Raw genomic sequence first — 19,828 nt, forward strand, 5'->3', positions numbered from 1 at the left:
TGGGGGGGGGGGTGATAGATTTAAGATAGATGTCAGAGGCAAGTTCTTTACGCAGAGAGTTGTAAGGGCGGGGAATGCCCTACCTGCTAAGGTAGTCAACTCAGCCGCATTAGGGAGATTTAAACAATCCTTAGATAAGTACATGGATGATTTTGGGATAATGTAGGGGGAAGAGCTGAGAATAGTTCACAGGTCAGCGCAACATCGGGGGCCAAAGGGCCTGTTCTGCGCTGTATTGTTCTATGTTGTATGTTGCATACCACTTTAAATGCTGCAAGTCAGGAGACCCTGCGACTCTAAAACTGTAACTCTATAACAATCCTAATTGGTTAATTTTGATCATTCAACAAATACTCAAGGAATTCCATAAATTACTCCTTCCAATGATTGTCATTCAGTGGCTGAAACCAAAATGTTGCAGCATCAGGGCGAAGACTGAGCGAGGCTTGACTGTGATGCCTCCAAATGCCGAACAGCCTGATTTCAGGATCACACATAGAGAATGGCCATTTGCACAAAGTGTTGCTGCCTTCAGTAAAAGAGGGAGCAAAATTTAAGGTTCTGACTACCTTGAAAACTAATCTATTGCAACAGAACTCAGCATTGTTTACCTGACCACACAATCTAAATGTGGAAAATTTCACACACTGCATTATGGCTTTAGCAGAGCTTCCCGGACTGGACAAAGGCCGGAACATTTTCTTTAACCATTGCTTTTTGATTCAAAACCAACAGTTCACCGTCTCAGCAGAATTGCTGACATGATGAAGTCTTCCTGCCTTTGTTTCCAGGGCGGCTGCACTTAAAAAGGACAGGAAGCTGCCCAACTGGTACACGGTTCCGTTTTAATGATAGCTGGAGCCTCAGACATAGTCTGCGATGGTCATTTAAAAGTATTGTTCCAATTCCAAACCTGGATTGCACTGGTATTTATCTGCCTTGTTCAGTACAGGCAATATATAGTTGAGGTGAATAGCAGAAGTGACAGGGAGGGGGGAGGAGTTTGTGTCTCATCTATCAAATGGGGAATGCTCGGCATTCCTATCTTTTGGATGCAGTATGTATCTATCAGCTGGGGAGCCCCCAACCCTGTGCCCAATCACAGGCATCATGGTGAAAGTCTTATTGCTGAGCTGCCAACTGGCACACCGGGCAGTGCCAAGTTCGCAGTAATACATCACCCAAGACCCAGACTCACCAAGCGAGCTAGGTCACAGGTAACTGATGGCAGGGCTGCTGTAGTAAAATTTATGGGTGAAGAAATTCCATGGTAAGTGTAGGCAATTGGCTGTCAGCATGGCCTTTCCCTTCGAAGGCCCACTCCACCGTGGGTATTAATTGCCCATTTCAGAGCCTTATTTTGTGGCTTTCCACAGACCTCCAGGTTTAATCACAGATGATCACCCATTACCCTCCTGTATGATTAAATGTGCCTCTCTCACCAAATGCAGGCAGCCTGTGAGAAGTCTTTTGCTAGGCTTTGTGGATAAAGACTTGCCAATTATAAGAAACTCGGAAGGGATTTTACTAAGGAGCATGTTGGCTGCAAGTTGGAGAGTTGAGGTTCAGAGAGATGACAGACCACCCAGCATTCACAGTATGAGGCCTTAGGGACATTTAACTCCAGCACACAGCTTGTAGAATTATACCAGTCCAGCAGCAAGTTTGAGCTGGCTAGCAAGAGGGAACAGAACGTCAGGCAGCAAAAATCTTCTTACAGGGACACAAATGAGATACTCCTAATACTAAGGTTATAGTCAGTCTGGCACCATTGACTGGCAAAGAAATAAGCATGGCAGTAGAGGCCCAACAACTTTACAAGCAAAATTCAACCAACACATGAAATCTGAAAGAAAGGACTCACGGCTACGGGAGCCCATAGAGTGTTTGTGCTGCTCCTGGTCCACAAGCTTCCAATCAGCTGGAATCTGGTCTCTTCCTTTCTGATGCTTCACCTTCTATTCTCACCAACAGTAGACTTTTACCCTGCCTTTTCCTCGGTTTTCACATTCTCAACCTCCACTTCAGATGTTGGGAAATCAATTTGCCGGCAGACTCAGTCCCAGGTTTCTTCACACTGTCGCAATGACTGCAAGGTTGTTTCACAAACAGCCACACTTCAAAAACTGTGGTCCTCTTCTCATCTGCCTTATTAAAGGTCAGGCTTCCACACCCACACCACACAACTCCAGACTTCAAACCAGCAATGTTACGGTTTGCTTTTTCATTACAGGCTGGTGTGCAAATTTCATTCAACCCACAAGAGCTATAGCAGGCAATTTTTTGCCTTGTTTTAAATTCCATGCTGCTATTTCCATTTGTAATCACTTTCAATCCCATAATTTATCTGCATTCTCAATGTTTTCTAACTGAATGCTGTTGCCGTCAAGAATTGCTGTCTAGTGTGTCTTACTATTGATGAAATTAAAAATCACACAAGACCAAGTTATAGTCCAACAGGTTTATTTGGAAGCACTAGCTTTCAGGTAGATGAAGGAGTAGTGCTCCGAAAGCTAGTGCTAACCCTGTTGGATGTTAACCTGGTGTTGTGTGAGTTTTAACTTTGTCCACCCCAGTCCAACACCGGCTCCTCCACATCGTTATGATTGATGATGCAAAAATCAAACTACAGGCTTGACTTTCTCAGCTCTTTAGCCGTCATGGCTAGTTCTTTGCCAATTAAGGAATATTCAGGTTTCACCTGAATTTCTGATGTTTCAGAAGTTGTGTTGAGCCCCGGGAGAGCAGACTGACTTCTTTATTTCCTCCAATTGCATTGAAAAGTAATGATGAATTAAAACAGACATCCTTACTTAACTCCTTTAGACCATAAGACACAGGAGCAGAATTAATCCATTTTGCCCATCAGGTCTGCTCCATCATTTGTTTGCACCTGATACATTTCTCAAACCAATTCTCCTGCCTTCTCCCTGTAAGCCTTGATGTCCATATTAATCAGGAACCTATCTATCTCTGTTTAAAGATACTCAAATGACTTGGCCTCCACAGTCCTCTGCAGCAATGAATTCCACAGATTCACTACCATCTGCTGAAGAAATTCCTCCTCATCTTAGTTTTAAAGGATTGGTCTTTCATCCTAAAGCTGTGCTCTTGGATCCTAGTCTCTTCTACTAATGGAAACATCTTCCCACAACCAGCCCATCTGGGCCTCTAAGTATTCTGTATATTTCAATCAGATCCCCCCTCATCCTTCTCAACTCCATCGAGTGCAGACTCGGAGTCCACAACTGTTTCTCATATGACAAACCCTTCACACCTGGGATCATTCTTGTAAACCTCCTCTGGACCCCTCCAATGCCAGCCCACCCTTTCTTAGATATACCAAATGCAGTCTGACCAAAGCCTTATATAGTGTCAGCAGTACATACCTGCTGTTGTATTCTAGCCCTCTCAAAATTTATGCCAACATTGCACTTACCTTTCTAACATGCACATGAACCTGCATGTTATCCTTAAGAGATCTAAGACTTCATGTCCCTTTGTGCTTCAGACTTCCAAAGCCTTCCTCCACTTAGAAAACAGTGTATGCCTCTATCCCTTCTACCAAAATGCGTAACCTCGCTTTCCCAGATTGTATTTCATCTGCCATTCCTTTGCCCACTCACCGAGCCTATCCAAAGTCCTTCTGCAGCCTCCCCACTTCTTCAACATTAATTATCCCTCCACTTATCTTTGTGTCATCTGCAAACTTCGCAAATCCCAGACTGGTCATGTGCCATTACATCTGAATTTACATTAGCATTGAATCGGATGTTTTCAGGGGAATGTGAATGGATACAATGAATTGCAGACTAACTGTTGATGTGGATAGAGAAGATGAATAATCTTTATAGGCTGTATTGATCGATGCTAAAGTGTATGGATTACTAGTTATGCTATTGTTTGTGCAACTTTCAAACTCTGCCTCAGAAGTCAGTGGTGATGGGGTCATTGAATATTTTTAAGGTGCAGGTAGAATGATTCTTGCTTGTCAAGAAAATCAAAGGTTTTCAGCGTTGATGGGAATTCAAATCACAAGCACATCAACCAAGATATCATTGAATGGCAGAACAGGCTTGAATGGTTTACTTTTGTTCCCACTTTGTACATTTGTATATAGGCCTGCTAGCTGCAGCATCGTTACTATCAACTGACTGAAACATTACATATCAATCATTCTTTTTTTAACTTGCAGTAAGCCAGAATAGTAATTTCAAGCAGGTGGGTGGAATCCTTCAGCTCAACATTATGTGGTAAGTATATTTCACATTTCCATAAAAGCGTCACCTGCAAAGGCACACTCTCCCCCAGCCGTCTGCTTGTAAACTGACAGCATGCTGGTGGGAAATATCAGCAGAGAGTCAACCCTGAACTGACAACACAACTATCCAGCATCTGCTGTGATTTGAGTGGCACATATACAAGTATTACCCCTCAGCCTGTGATAAACAGAATCACTCAGGAAAAGTCTCAGAAGAATCATTGATAGCACCCTGACTGAACATTTGATGTGCAGTTATAGAGTTAGTGAAGCAACTAAAACTTCCTTAAGATTTAGATTTGGATCAATTTGAGCAAATCATGAAAAACACCCATTATTACTAAGTCTTGAGAGCATTTTACAATTTCTTTTATTTTATCATTCCCAACTACAAAATGCTAAGGGGAAGCAAGAAGCAAACAATTACAAAAAAAAATTATGCATAATGGGTTCGATTCCATCCTTGGGTGACTGTCTGTGTGGAGTTTGCACATTCTCCCTGTGTCTGCGTGGGTTTCCTCTGGGCGCTCTGATTTCCTCCCACGGGTCCAAAGATGAGCAGGTCAGATAAATTGCCCATGCTAAATTGCCCATACTGTTAGGTGCATTAGTCAGAGGGAAATGGGTCTGGGTGGGTTACTCTTCAGAGGGTCGGTGTGGACTTGTTGGGTCGAAGGGCTTGTTCCACACTGTAGGGAATCTAATCTAATCTAATAATAAAGCACAAATGCTAGTTTTTAAAGATATAGTTGCCTTTTCCCGAGGATGGGGGAATTTCAAGACTAGGGGACACATTAAATTGAGAGGACAGGGATTTTAAAAAAAAATAGATGACAGGCAAATATTTTACCCAATGTGGTTCATGGGTGGAATGAACTTCCTGAAGAAGTGGTGGATGTGGGTACAGTTACAACATTTAAAACTTGTGGATAAGCACATGAATAGGAAGTGTTTGGAGGAATATGGGTCAGGAGTAGTCAGGTGGGATGAGGTTAGTTTGAGATTATGGTCAGAATGGACTGGTTAGACTGAAGGATTTGTCTCTGAGCTGTATGACTCTAAGTGTCATACCATATGTCTTAAATGATCAAAATGTGGCCTCTAATAGACAATTTATTTGAAGAATTGTAATTCTCTCTTTGGAAAATGTATGCAAAATGTAGGAATGTATGTTCAATTGACTGAAGTACAAAAGGATCTCTTTTCCTACATGACACAGGAATAGATTTACATTTGTACTGGTCAAGGTAAGTCTCATTCAATACTCAGCCATTTACGTAAGACCAGTTGCAGAAAGTGAATCAGTTCCAATTGTAATAATGCTGTGAGACCTCATTACTACAAGCTGCCAGATGCTGATGGAATAACTCATAAGGAAATGAATACAGCAAGAATAAATTGCCAAGAGACCTTTAACAAAATCACATGCAAAAGATGTAAAAATCTATTGCAAACATATAAATACATTATCAGTTTGAATTAACTTACACTTCAAATTGCAATACACTTCAAATTTCCACTTCCCTGTTATTTATGTTGCTTCCTTCAAAACATTTGATATTTTCATTCCAAGAAATTACATTCTATTTTCTACAGCATGTTGTAAATGGCATGAGCTCCAACATTATTTGTATAATAGACTGACAAGGGTCACTGCTCCCATCTAATTGGCAAAGTAAATTGGTAAACCGTTCTTGTTATTACGCCAATACATGAGTCAGTGCAATTTCCATCTAAATGGTCAATATATCAAGCAACATAAATGCATTAACAGTCAATGCATTCAGTAATGAAATAACAATACACTGTTAAATGACAAATTCTTTATCCAATATTCCGAAATACAGTAGTACTGAAAGAAAGTGAGTTTCATACTATTGTTTAAATCCATTATTCAGATTACATCAAAGAAGAAATCATACAAAGACTAACCTTTTGGGACATTTAACTGTATAAGATTAAATGCTACAACCTTGAGAAGTTATTAGGAGTAAGTCACTGTCTCATTTTACTTCATAGACTTCATCTTTCAATCAGAAAATGTTTTTTTTCTAGACTGCCCTATTTTTAGCAAACATTTTACTCCTCACTAAAAACAATACAATCATATTTTAAAAGTCAGGAAATTTCATCTCACACCTGTACTTCATGAATATTGCCACAAAGCTGAAACAGATTCACATTTGAACTTGCTCAGGTAAATCTAATCCAATACTCAACTGTTTACTTTGGCTCAGTTTCAGAGAGTAAATCAATTCTAATTCTCCAGCAAGACCTCATTACTACAAACTGGCTGATGATGCAATAAATCATGAAGAATTGATGCTCAGGCTTTATTTAAATATAAAGCTGAAAGGTGTCAGAGTTTCAGATTGGATTATAAAATAAACTCCTGCTAAGCTGAAACATGTATTTTCGGAGTTGGTTATAATGAAGTCTATGGATATATATTCAGTTCTCAATAGGTTGAACCCTAATTGTTTCTTCAATAAGCAGCATATTCCCATGCCTGTTCAATGTTAATAGTGACATCTTACATATCTTGTCCAACCCCACTTTTCTGTCTGCTTCATACCTGTGCATGCCACGGCTGCAAAGACCCAACACTGTCCATAGCAAACACGTTGACAATCAAATCTGTTCCATTGACGAAGGATAGTAACGCTTCCATTCCACGATAATGGGGATTTTCCACCTGAATAATTAGTGGTCCAGTTACCCAGCAGTATCCCTTTATCATCATTGCAATTCACCTGCACATAAGAAATAAATAATTAATGATTATACAAAGATATAAACACAGAAAAACAATGAGTCACTCACACAAGACACAGTTCTGGTGATTACATGGCACGCAAAAGGTAGCCACAGAACTTAACATATAAAGTTTTTGCCACAAACCACTAAAGCTCTAATCACTAGCAACAGAATTAAATTAAATAGAATCAGACTCGCCACTGCCAACAACCCTACCGAGAGTAGGGGCTGCTACTGGTTACAGAGTCCAGGAAGCACCCTATGTTTCGAGAAGGTCCCCAGCCATAGGTGAGTGCCGAAGGAATGAAGGTCACTGGAATCGGGTCACCAGGTAGGTGGAGATGAGGGGAGTTGGAAGCAAGTGCATTACATTCTCAATCCCAGATCCCTCAAGCAGGCACTGTGTGCCTTTGAATAAGAAACCCACCTAAAAGATCATAACTTTGTTTGGCAATGTCTTCATGAGGCAAGCCTAGGATGAATTCAAGTGACAGGAGGTTAACATCCTTAAGTGGACACAAATTAATTTCCCACTAAAAAATTATTGATGCTGGCGTTACTTTACTGTGCTATAACTCCCAAATCATTTTGTTTTGAAAGCAAGTAGTTTGTGGGCGGCACGGTGGCACAGTGGTTAGCACTGCTGCCTCACAGTGCCTGAGACCTGGGTTCAATTCCCGCCTCAGGCGACTGACTGTGTGGAGTTTGCACGTTCTCCCAGTGTCTGCGTGGGTTTCCTCCCACAGTCCAAAGATGTGCAGGGTCAGGTGAATTGGCCATGCTAAATTGCCCGTAGTGTTAGGTAAGGGGTAAATGTAGGGGTATGGGTGGGTTTCGCTTCGGCGGGTCGGTGTGGACTTGTTGGGCCGAAGGGCCTGTTTCCACACTGTAATGTAATCTAATCTAATCTAATCTAATCTAGTTTCCTGAGCCATCCCAACCCAGACCTATCTGGATGCAACTAGCCAGGTATGCAGTTTGCACACTCCTGCCTAATAGTACCCTCCAGGTACCCACCTAACTTTAATGTCTAAAATTGGCACCATGCTGTTTCTCTCCACTACCTGGGAAAATAGCAACCTCTCTATAATTGATGGGTGTTAATATGGTAATAATATCGTATTGCAATTAGGCTCCTGATCACTCATTCTTGAAATTCTCATTTAGTCATTACAACAAAATCAAGCATCTATTTTCTCAACATCACAAATTTCATTATTTCTTTCTTGTCACCATTGCCAATTGTCTCACCATTGCCCAGGTCATTCAGGGAGTGGGAGAATTCAAGAATACAAAATTCCAAAGGAAATAACAATTTACAGAGGAACCTTGATTATCCAAAGGACACGTATTTTATTCGGTTAATCGAATTCCGGATAATTAAATGCCGGATAACATAGTTTAGCTAAACATCGAGACCTTGCAATCTTGCCGGATAATCCGAAATTCAGATAATCAAATGCCGGATAATCGAGGTTCCTCTGTATATGGCATGAGAAACTGGGTCTTGCGCTTGATTGAGAAATTGCCATAGAGAATTCACCAAGGAATAATTACTCTCAACATTTTTGAAATGTCTACAAAAAAAAGGCAAGCTGCTTTTGATTGGGAGTATTAAATTCTGCCAAGATTAGAGCAGTAATGGAAAAGCACAGTAGGTCAGGCAGCATCCGACGAGCAGGAAAATCGACATTTCGAGGAAAAAGCCCTTCATCATGAATGAGGCTGGGAGCCTCAGGAGGTGGAGAGAAAATGGGAGGGGGGGTGGGGCAGGGAGAAGGTAGTTGAGAGTGTAATAGTTGGATGGAGGTGGGGTAAAGGTGATAGGTTGGAGAGGAGGGTGGAGTGAATAGGTGGGAGGATGATTGACAGGTAGGACAGGTCATGAGGACAGTGCTGAGCTGAAAGGTTGGAACTGGGATAAGGTAGGGGAGGGGAAATGAGGAAAATGGTGAAGGGGGCATGGACCTGACCACGTCAACATGGAGGGAATGGTCTTTATGGAAAGCACATAGAGGTGGGGAGGGAAATATATTTCTGGTGGTGGGGTCTGTTTGTAGGAGGCGGAAATTTCGACAGATGATGCGCTGTATATGAAGGTTGGTGGGGTGGAAGGTGAGGACAGGGGTGTTCTGTCCTTGTTGTAGTTGGAGGGGTGGGGTTTGAGGGCAGAGATGAGGAACATGGATGAGATGTGCTGGAGGGCATCTTCAACCATGTGGGAGGTTTAATTATGGTCTGTAAAAGAGGCCATCTGGTGTGTTCTGTGGTGGAACTAGTCCTCCTGGGAGCAGATGCGGCGGAGGTGGAGGAATTGGGAATAGGGGAAAGCATTTTTGTAGGAGGCAGGGTGGGAAGAGGTGTAATCCAGGTACCTGTGGGAATCGGTGGGTTTGTAGAAAATGTTAATGGAGATGGAGAAGCCCAGGAAGGGGGAGAGAGGCATCAGAGATGGTCCAGATGAATTTAAGGTCAGGGTGGAATGTGTTGGTGAAGTTGACGAATTGTTCAACCTCCTCGTGGGAGCACAAGGTAGTGCCGATGCAATCATCAATATAGCGGAGAAAAAGGTGGGGAGCAGTGCCGGTGTAACTCTGGAAGGTAGACTGTTCCATGTAGCTGACAAAAAGACAAGCATAGCTGGGGCCCATGCGGATGCCCATGGTTACCCCTTTCGTCTGGAGGAATTGGGAGGATTGGAAAGGGAAATTATTGAGGGTGAGGACCTGTTCAGCCAAATGAATAAGAGTGTCAGTGAAAGGGTACTGGTGGAGTCGTTAGGAGAGGAAGAAACGGAGGGCTTGGAGGCCCTGGTCATGGCAGATGGAAGTGTAGAGGGACTGGACATCTATGGTGAACATGAGGCATTGGGGGCCAGGGAAATGGAAGTTGGAGGAGTTGGAAGGCATGGGTGGTGTCCCGAATGGGGAGCTCCTGGACCGGGAGGATAGGATAGTATCGAGATAGGTGGAGATGAATTTGGTGGGGCAGGAGCAGGCTGAGATGACCAGGGTAGTTACGCATATGGATCTTGGGTAGGAGGTAGAACCGGGTGATGTGGGGTTCCCAAACTATAAAGTTGGAAGCTGTGGGTGGGAAATCCCCTGAGGTGATGAGGTTGTGTATGATCTAGGAGATGATGGTTTGGTTATGTCAGGTGTGGTCATGGTCGAGGAGGTAATAGAAGGAGATGTCTTCGAATTGGCGCCTGGCTTCAGCAGTGTAGAGGTCAGTGCACCAAACTACCACTTTGCCCCCTTTGTCCACTGGTTTGATGATGGGGCTGGGATTGGAACAGAGGGAGTGGAAAGCTGCGTGTTGTGAGGATGAGAGGTTAGAGTGGAGAAGGGGGTAGACAGGTTGAGGCAGTTAATGTCTCGGTGGCAGTTGAAAATAAAGAGGTCGAGGGTTGGTAACAGATCTGCACGGGGTGTCCAGGTGGATGGAGTGTGTTGGAGGTGGGCGAAGGCTTCCTCAGAAAGTGGGCGGGAGTCTTGATTGAAAAAGTAAGCTCGGTGGTGGAAGAAGTGTTCGATGTCACAACGTGTATTGAATTTGTTGATGCATGGATGGAGGGGGATGAAGCTAAGGCCTTTGCTGAGGACTGATTTTTCGTCCTCAGTGAGGGGGAGGTCTGGGGAGGATAGTGAAAATCCGACAGGGCTGGGAGCTAGGACCTGGTGTAGGGGTAGTGCTGGGAGTAGGGGTGGAGACTGTGACTGCAGTGGGTATGGTAGTGGCGTGAAATCAGTTGCAGAAGTGATGCTCACCCCGATGTTCGGGGGTGGGGGGGGGATAGGGATGGTGACAGTGTGATCTGTGGGGAGGTGGGGGGAGCATATCAGCAGTGTGTTAATGGGGGTGGAAGTGGTTGTGATGACAGCAGCTGCAGAGGCGGAAGTGGTGGAACGCATGGCGTCAGTGATGACGTGGGGGCAGAAGTGACGAAACGCGTGGTGATGTCGTTGGGGGTGGAAGTGGCTGTGGCAGCAGCCATGAAGGGGGCGGAGGTGTGGTTCCAGTTAGGCCTTGCGCTGGTCTCTGCGGTGACGGATCTTGTGGTGATTACGGAGGTGGCATGAGCAACCATGGCTGCACCTACAAATGGACCCCACCACCAGAGATATATTTCCCTCCCCATCCCTATCCACTTTCCGTAAACATTGTTCGCCCCGTGACTACCTCATCAGGTCCACGCCCCTTAACAGCCCACCCTCCCCTCCTGGGAACCTCCCCTGTCACCGCAGGAATAGCAAAACCGGTGCCCACACCTCCCCCCTCACCTCTGTGCAAGTGCCTTCCACATCCATCAAAGTTTCACCTGCACTTCCACCAATGACATTTATTGTATCAGTTGCTTCCGATGTGGTCTCCTCTAAATTGGGGAGACCAGACACCTTCTCGCAGAGCGCTTCAGCGAACATCTCCGGGACACCCGCACCAGTCAACCCCACAGCCCCGTGGCCGAATATTTCAACTCCCCCTCCCAATCTGCCAAAGACATGCAGGTCCTGGGCCTCCTCCACCGATACTCCCTCACCACCCGACGCCTGGAGGAAGAATGCCTCATCTTCCGCCTCGGGATCCTTCAAGCCCATGGCATCAATGTGGACTTCACCAGTTTCCTCATTTCCCCTTCCCCCCACCTTACCCCAGTTCCAACCTTCCAGCTCAGCACCATCCTCATGACCTGTCCCACCTGTCAATCTTCCTTCCCACCTATCCACTCCACCCTTCTCTCCGACCTATCACCTTTACCCCACCTCCATCCACCTATTGCACTCTCAGCTACCTTCCCCCCAGCCCTAACCCCCTCCCATTTATCTCTCCAACCCCGGAGGCTCCCAGCCTCATTTCTGATTGACGGTTTTTGCCCGAAACGTCGATTTTCCTGCTCCTCAGATGTTGCCTGACCTGCTGTGCTTTTCCAGCACTACTCTAATCTTGACTCTAATCTCTAGCATCTGCAGTATCCACTGTTGCCTATTAAATTCTGCCCCCTATTTCTGTGCATTTTAGCCATTTTTCCCTTTCCCATATAACTTACAATCTGGTAAGGTTTGCACAAATAAATTAATGATCTGTAATTCATTTTTGTACAATGTGTTATGTGTAATTCATATTAATACAAATGATTCAGTGAACTCTTGCACTGTACCAAGTATAACACAGAACTAGTTATTTCGTCAAACATTGATGAGTAGTTATTGCTTATGCAGGACTAGTTCAATATGTTTCTGTTCTAACCTTTCTGGAACCCTGTCATTCGACAAGATATGGCAACTATTTATTATTAAATCCTTTAGCCCCTTGAGGTCTCTCCAAAACCAATTATGCTTGTTGTAATTATTTTTCTATGAATATAAGAATTGAATTTCTTGAGGCTGCCTTTCTTGTGAATCTGATTCAATTTAACATTACCAACTTTATTCTTCAAGGAAATAAATATTTATAAATTTCTTTCAGATTTTGTTTCCAGATATTGTCACAGAAAAATTTCTGGTTTGCTCCTAACATAATGCATTTTTATTTATTCCTCAAGGTGTTTGGCAGCCAATCATTTTTTGACAGGAGTCATTATGAAATGTAATTAGCTAAAAACTTTCTGGAGGAGATTTGTTCTTGTCGCATATTAAATGCCAACGTGATTCTTGTGAAAGGAAACCCAAGTGAACTCTGAAAGGGGCATGGACTATTTGCTGCCAGATTTTACCCATTATTACATCTGGCCAGGGCTTAACAAAAAACAGTAAAGATGTGAATGTAGCCCCAAGCATTTTATGTTTAGGATTACTAGACTGATGTCTGAGATTCTGGATCAGTGGTGCTGGAAGAGCACAGCAATTCAGGCAGCATCCGAGGACAGGCAAAATTTTGCCTGTCCTCGGATGCTGCCTGAATTGCTGTGCTCTTCCAGCACCACTGATCCAGAATCTGGTTTCCAGCATCTGCAGTCATTGTTTTTATCACCTTGATGTCTGAGATTGTAAGACTGATGAATGAAGATAGCTTGGATCTGTTAGCACTATATTCACTGGAGTTTAGGAGGTTGGGGGCGGGGGGGGGGGGGGGGAGGGGTGGGGGGGAATCTCATAGAAACATGTATAAGTCTAACAAGATGACAGAGGATAAACACAGGAAGGATGTTCCTGGTGACCGGGAGTAAAGAACCATGGGTTATGCTTAAGGATACAGGTTAGGCAATTTACTATTGAAATGAGGAGATACTTCTTCAGCCAGAGAGTGGTAAGTATGTGGAATTCATTACCACAGAAAGTAACAAAGACCAAAACATTAAATGTTTTCAGGAAGGTGTTAGATATAGTTCTTAGGGTTAAAGGGTATGGGGAGAAAGTGTTAACAGGGGACTGATTTGGATGGTCAGCCATGATCAAATTGAATGGTGGAGCACATACAAAAGGCTGAATAGCTTATTCCCGCTTCTATTTTTCAATGTTTCTATTTTGTTTCTATTGTATTTTCCTTTATTTCTAGGTGTATTCCCCTATATCTCATACAGGACACTCAGTGAACTGTTTAGAATGGGCTATTTTAGCATTTTGTTTAATATATATATTTCCTGGAGCAGTGTTTGGTTTGGGTTATAAAATGGATGACCAAATGCAGCAGGCAAATACAGTAAATATCAATTTCCCACTATCTATGGAGAACAACCAACTCAACCGAACCAACTTAATGTGTCTTTTTTTTTAATTAAGCAAAAACGTTGAGCTAATCATTCCCTGAAGAAATCTCTGATAATTCCTCAACCAATCACTGTGTGCGCATGGCACTTTGGAGGCACAGTGTGAACTTAATGAGGTAAACAGTGTAAAATTGTGTGGGATTCAAAGAAAATGACCCTTGCTGGCATTCCCTGAGATTGACTCCAAGTCAAATTTCAGGAAAATTCAGCCCCTTCTGACTGTTCTGGTGATGGCAAGATAAAAAGCTTTGCATATGTTTTTTTATTCGGCGGTTATAAGGGTTGTGCTGGGGAGGGTGATGGCCTAGTGGTATTATTGCTAGTCTACTAATCCAGAAACCTTGGTAATGTTCTGCAGACCTGGGTTTGAATCCTGCTATGGCAGATGGTGGAATCAGAATTCAGTAAGTAAGCATGATAGGGGGTCTAATGATGACCATGAATCCATTGGCAATTAGAGCCATAGAGATGTACAGCATGGAAACAGACCGTTCAGTCCAACCAGTCCATGCTGACCAGATATCCCAACCCAATCTAGTCCCACCTGCCAGCACCCAGCCCATATCCCTCCAAACCCTTCCTATTCATATACCCATCCAAATGCCTCTTAAATGTTGCAATTGTACCAGCCTCCACCACATCCTCTGGCAGCTCATTCCATACACGTACCACCCTCTACGTGAAAAAGTTGCCCCATAGGTCTCTTTTATATCTGGATTAGTGGTGTTGGAAGAGCACAGCACTTCAGGCAGCATCCGAGGAGCAGTAAAATCAACATTTAAACTAGAACTTTATAAAGCCTCAGAAGCACATTATTGCTTTTACATTCCAACCCTCGAGATAAATGACAACATTACATTTGTTTTCTTAACCACAAACTCAACCTGCAAGTCAATCTTTTGAGAATCCTGGACTAGCACTCACAAATTCCTTTGTACTTTGGCTTTAAGAAAATAGTCCATGCCTGTATTCATTTTTCCAAAGTGTAAGCCCTCGCATTTGTTCACATTGAATTACATCAGTGATTTCCTGGACCACTCTCCTAAACTGTCTAAATCTTTCTCCAGCCTCCCCACTACCTCAGTACTACCTGTATCATTGTATCATTGTACTTGTATCATTGGTAAACTTTGCCATAATGCCCCTGTCCCTTCATCCAGATCATTAATATATAAAGTGAATAGCTGCAGCTTCAACACTGAACCCTGTGGAACATCACTTGTCACCAACTGCCATTCCAAAAAATAAGAGTTTATCTCAATTCTCTGCCTTCTGTCAGACAGCCAATCCTCAATCCATGCCAGTAGCTCATCTCGAACACCATGGGCCCTCACCTTACTCAGCAGCCTCCCGTGAGGCACCTTATCAAAGGCCTTTTGGAAGTCTAGATAGATAACGTCCACTGGGTTTCCCTGGTCTAACCTACTTGTTACCTCTTCAAATAATTCTAAAAGGTTTATCAGGCACAACCTCCCCTTACTAAATCCATGCTGACGTGTTCTAATCAGACTCTGCACTTCCAAGAATTTAGAAATCTCACCTTTAACGATGGATTCTAGAATTTTAACAACAACTGTGGTTAGGCTAATCAGCCTATAATTTTCCATCTTTTGTCTTGTTCCTTTCTTGAACAAGGGGGTTACAACAGTGATTTTATGATCATCTGGGACTTTCCCTGACTCCAGTGACTTTTGAAAGATTACAACTAACGCCTCCACTATTTCCTTAGCCACCTCCCTCAGAACTCTAGAATATAGCCCATCGGGGCCAGGAGATTTATCAATTTTTAGACCTTTTAGCTTTTCTTGCACTCTCTTTTGAAATGGCTACCATACTCAGCACTGCCCCTTGACTCTCCTTAATTGTTGGGATATTACTCATGTCTTCCACTGTGAAGACTGACACAAAGTACTTATTAAGTTCTTCAGCTATTTCCTTATCTCCCAACACTAGCCTTCCTGCATCAATTTGGAGTGGCCCAATCACTACTTTTGCCTCTTGTTTGTCTCTTATGTATTGAAAGAAACTTTTATTATCATTTCTAATATTACTGTCTAGCTTACCTTCATATTTGATCCTCTCCTACCTTATTTCTCTCTTTGTTATCCTCTGTTTGTTTTTGTCATCTTCTCAATCTTCTAATTTCACAGAGCTCCTGACCATTTTATAGGCTCTCTCTGTTTCTTTGATACATTTCCTTTGTCAGCCATAATCCCGCCCCCCCCTCCCCACAACCCCTCCCCCCCCGGTAATCTTCCTTTTCTTTGGGATGAACCTCTGTACTGTGTCCTCAATTACAACCAGAAACTCCTGCCATTGTTGCTCTACTGTCTTCCCCACTAGGCTCTGCTTTCAGTTAATTTTCATCAGTTCCTCTTTCATGACCCTGTAGTTACCTTAATTCAACTGTAACACCATTACATCCGATTTTGCCTTCTCTCTTTCAAAGTGCAGACTGAACTCTACCATATTATGATCGCTGCCTTCTAAATATTTCCTTACTTTAAGATCTTTTATAAATCTGGCTCATTACATAGCACTAAGTCCAGAATAGCCTGCTCCCTTGTGGGCTCCATCACAAACTGTTCCAAAAAGCAATCCTGTAAGCATTCCATGAACAGAACCCAAGTTGGCATTTAGTTATAGGCATTGTCATAACCTTTTCAAAATTTTACTGACAAGTGCACTAAATTGAACTGCCACCAATTTTGTAGAATTCAAAATAAAGGGACTTCCATTAGGTTACCTTGTCCATGATCTACACTATAAGGCAATATCAAGTTGAAATATCCCCAAATTTTGTACTTTTAGAACCTGAGGAAATGCTAACTAAAATCTCAGGAAACTCTTCCCATATGGAATAGTAAGAGTTAACAATGAATCTAATGTTTGAACAAGTAAAAGCAATACTTTTACAAAGTAGCTAATAAGGAATATGAATTAAATTTAATATATTACATAGTATGACAATACTACTTGGTGACATAGATTGTATTGGCAGGAGGTAAAACAGAATTCTTCAGCAATTACTGCTATAGTCAAAACGCTGATTGCGTGTACATCCTGGCAATTGGTACTGACAATCAATCAACAGGCTTCACAGTTGTGTTGCATTATTCTAAAACAAAATAGACAAACAAACAGTCTTTCAATAATAAGTGACAGCCACATCCTTAACATAAGAGCGATGTTGTATTTCGGTAAAACAAATCAGGGCAGGACTTTAATGGGCAGGTCCTGGGGAATGTTGCCGAACAAAAACACCTTGGGGTTTAGGTTCATAGTTCCTTGAAAGTGGAGTCACAGGTAGACTGGATAGTGAAGGAGGAGTTTGGTATGCTTGCCTTTATTAGTCAGTGCGTTGAGTACAGGAGTTGGATGTCATGTTACGGCTTACAGAACATCAGTTAGGCCTTTTTTTGGAATACTGTGTTCACTTCTGGTCTCCCTGCTTTAGGTCAGATATTGGGGCTATTTTTCCCTGGAGCATCAGAGACTGAGGGTGACCTTACAGAGGCTTATGAAATCATGAGGGTGTGGATAAGGTAAACAGACAAGATCTTTTTCCCAGGGTACGTGAGTTCAAAACTAGAGGGCATAGGTTTAAGGTGAGAGAGGACAGATTTAAAAGGGTGCTAAGGGACAAATATTTCATGCAGAGGGTGGTGCATGTATGAAATGAGTTGCCCGAGGAAGTGGTAAAATTGCAACATTTAAAAGATATCTGAATTAATATATGAATAATAAAGGTTTAGAGGGATATAGGCCAAATGCTGGCAAATGGGACCAAATTAACTTAGGATGGCTGATCAGATTGGACAAGTTAGACTGAAGGGTCTGTTTCAAAGCTGTACAACTCCATGAAATCTATAATTGGTCAGTATATTTATTTTAGATATTTATAGGAGATACAGGATCACAACTTAGACATTAAAGAGATTGTTAATGTGCAGCCACTTGCTGCGTGAGTCATTTCAAATTAGACCATAAATATCTACCAAACCAGTAGATGCAGAATCACTCTGCAATCTGGGTGGGTCTCTGATTCATTCAGTTATCACCATCATTAAGACAACCTGTAAGACACAATTGTTTCTGGACTTTCCTTAAGAATGCTAATATTTTCAGTTACCTCCCTTCCCAAATCAATATGGAATGCCAGCTGTTTCTGGGTCCCAGCTGTTCCCATTAGGGTGCTTGATATTCTTATTCTTCACTTGTTACAGGGATGTGCAGTCACCTACGACATGCCATCTGGCTTTGTGAATTCAGTTCATTGGAGTCTTAGGACATGAACTCAAATCTGTCCATTCTGCAGACTGAAATCAGCATACCCCGCAGACAGTTCCTTATCATAAAGTACTGGAGGAGATTTAATCTCTGTTCGCCTTTACTTGGTTATCAGTGATTAGTATAGATTTACAGTGTCACCTAAAGCATCACCAACTCCGGTAACATAGATTTTGCCAGTTGGAATATTCAAAGTGGATTCATGAATCCTATTATTTCACTTCTTTTCATAAAAATTGTATGATGATCTTTGGAAAGATAACAGTGGACAAACAGATATAGAACAGTTACTTTCCTCCCTACTGAGATAATTAAATTATAATAGAAGCAGAAGGCATTGGGTTTCAGTACTTACCATGGCTGTCACAATCCTGCTGATATAAACGGGATCATTTCTGCAGGAGTAGTCCTCCTCCTGATTTTTCTTGAAGTTCAAGCTGTTATCCAGTAATTTCAAGCAAATATCCACAATACCATGTTCAAACTGAAAGCAAGAATCAACAATAACATGTGCAGCAATAATGAGGATAAAATCAGACTTGATTAATTATGTGCGTCTGTGTGCGTGTCTATGCTTATTCTTCTCAGCTAATTTTTCACTGAAGCTGACGAAAAAAAAAGTTAACTTCTTCAGTACCTGACCAAAATTCCAAGCCATGGTTACAATGTGGTTCTTTGAACCTTGAAAGAGCAAACCCTGATCATTCAGTACATATTCCTTGCGTTGATTTTCATCGTCTAGGAAGACAGCATCATCTGAAAATTTGAAACAAGAATCTCGAGGAGGTTAGCCATTCCAGGAATACTTGCAGTTACAGTCTGTAAACTTCAAAGGTAAAACAGATAGCAGGATGAGTCCCCTTTTGGAGCTGGATGTAGACAATAACAGAAAGACAGGCAATCCAATTCAAATGTCCAATATAAATAGTCATGGTAATCAAACCTATGAGGGATACTTTGAGATTGACTGAGAGGAGTTTCTGGGGCATAGTTTTCATGAGCCATTGTAAAGTCACAATAACTAACAAACAGTATAACAACTGCCAACATTAGTGAGTCAACCAACTTAATAACAGCTCCTACTGATGTTGGTCAAACAAACACAAACTTATGGGCATGGAGTACCCTTACAAGTTAAGGGAATTAGATGTTTTTCACTGCCCTTTCTCTTAAGGATCTTGATTTGAATCCAGTAATGATTAGGACTACTGCAATGTAAATTCAGATGCTGATCTGAATTCAATAAACTGAAGTAAATATGATCTAAATACTATTGAATATTGTCCTTAACACAAAATGATAATCATTCTGCACAATTTGAGAATCTGAAATTACAGAGGATGCCTAATCTTGAGACAAGAAACATACATAGGAATTCCTCCTCTGAGTTTGCAATTGAACTACTAAGGAGGGAAAGGATACTTCATCTGGCCCATACCAATGCTGATACTGGGTGTACGTCATAGCAAAAAGAATAATTAAAGAAAGAAGAAAAATGTTTTATTCCCCCAAATGGCCATTGCTTATCTCAATAAAGATTATCTCACTTTAAAATATGAGGAATTATACACAGAGGGCTGTAACCATACAATTGCTCAAAACCATTTTATTTAACGATTGATACATTCTCAAGAAATGTATCTTCACTGGACCTGAAACATTAACTCTGTTTCCTTCTCCACAGATGCTGCCTGATCTGCTCAGTTTCTCCAGCAATGCTTGCTTTTGTTTCAGATTTCCAGCAACCACAGTTCTTTGTTTTAGTACAACTAGGAAACTCTCATTATAACTCAGCACATACGAACTAACAAGCT

General features: G+C 42.1%; 1 protein-coding gene across 1 annotated transcript in view; it reads right to left on the reverse strand.

Annotated features, from left to right (window-relative positions):
• The window catches only part of LOC122560024 (protein-glutamine gamma-glutamyltransferase 2-like), a 73,061-nt gene that overhangs the window by 33,174 nt on the left and 20,059 nt on the right, over positions 1-19,828 (reverse strand). Inside the window, exons 4-6 of the mRNA XM_043710183.2 lie at positions 18,652-18,770; positions 18,370-18,498; positions 6,837-7,014 (exon numbers count right to left, since the gene is read on the reverse strand). Coding sequence (XP_043566118.2) covers positions 6,837-7,014; positions 18,370-18,498; positions 18,652-18,770 — 426 coding nt within the window. The remainder of the gene's footprint in view (positions 1-6,836; positions 7,015-18,369; positions 18,499-18,651; positions 18,771-19,828) is intronic.

The sequence above is a fragment of the Chiloscyllium plagiosum genome, unplaced genomic scaffold (assembly GCF_037043375.1).
Source record: "Chiloscyllium plagiosum isolate Xiang-an unplaced genomic scaffold, Cpla_swu_hap1 HiC_scaffold_15, whole genome shotgun sequence".
In the NCBI taxonomy this organism is placed as follows: domain Eukaryota; kingdom Metazoa; phylum Chordata; class Chondrichthyes; order Orectolobiformes; family Hemiscylliidae; genus Chiloscyllium; species Chiloscyllium plagiosum.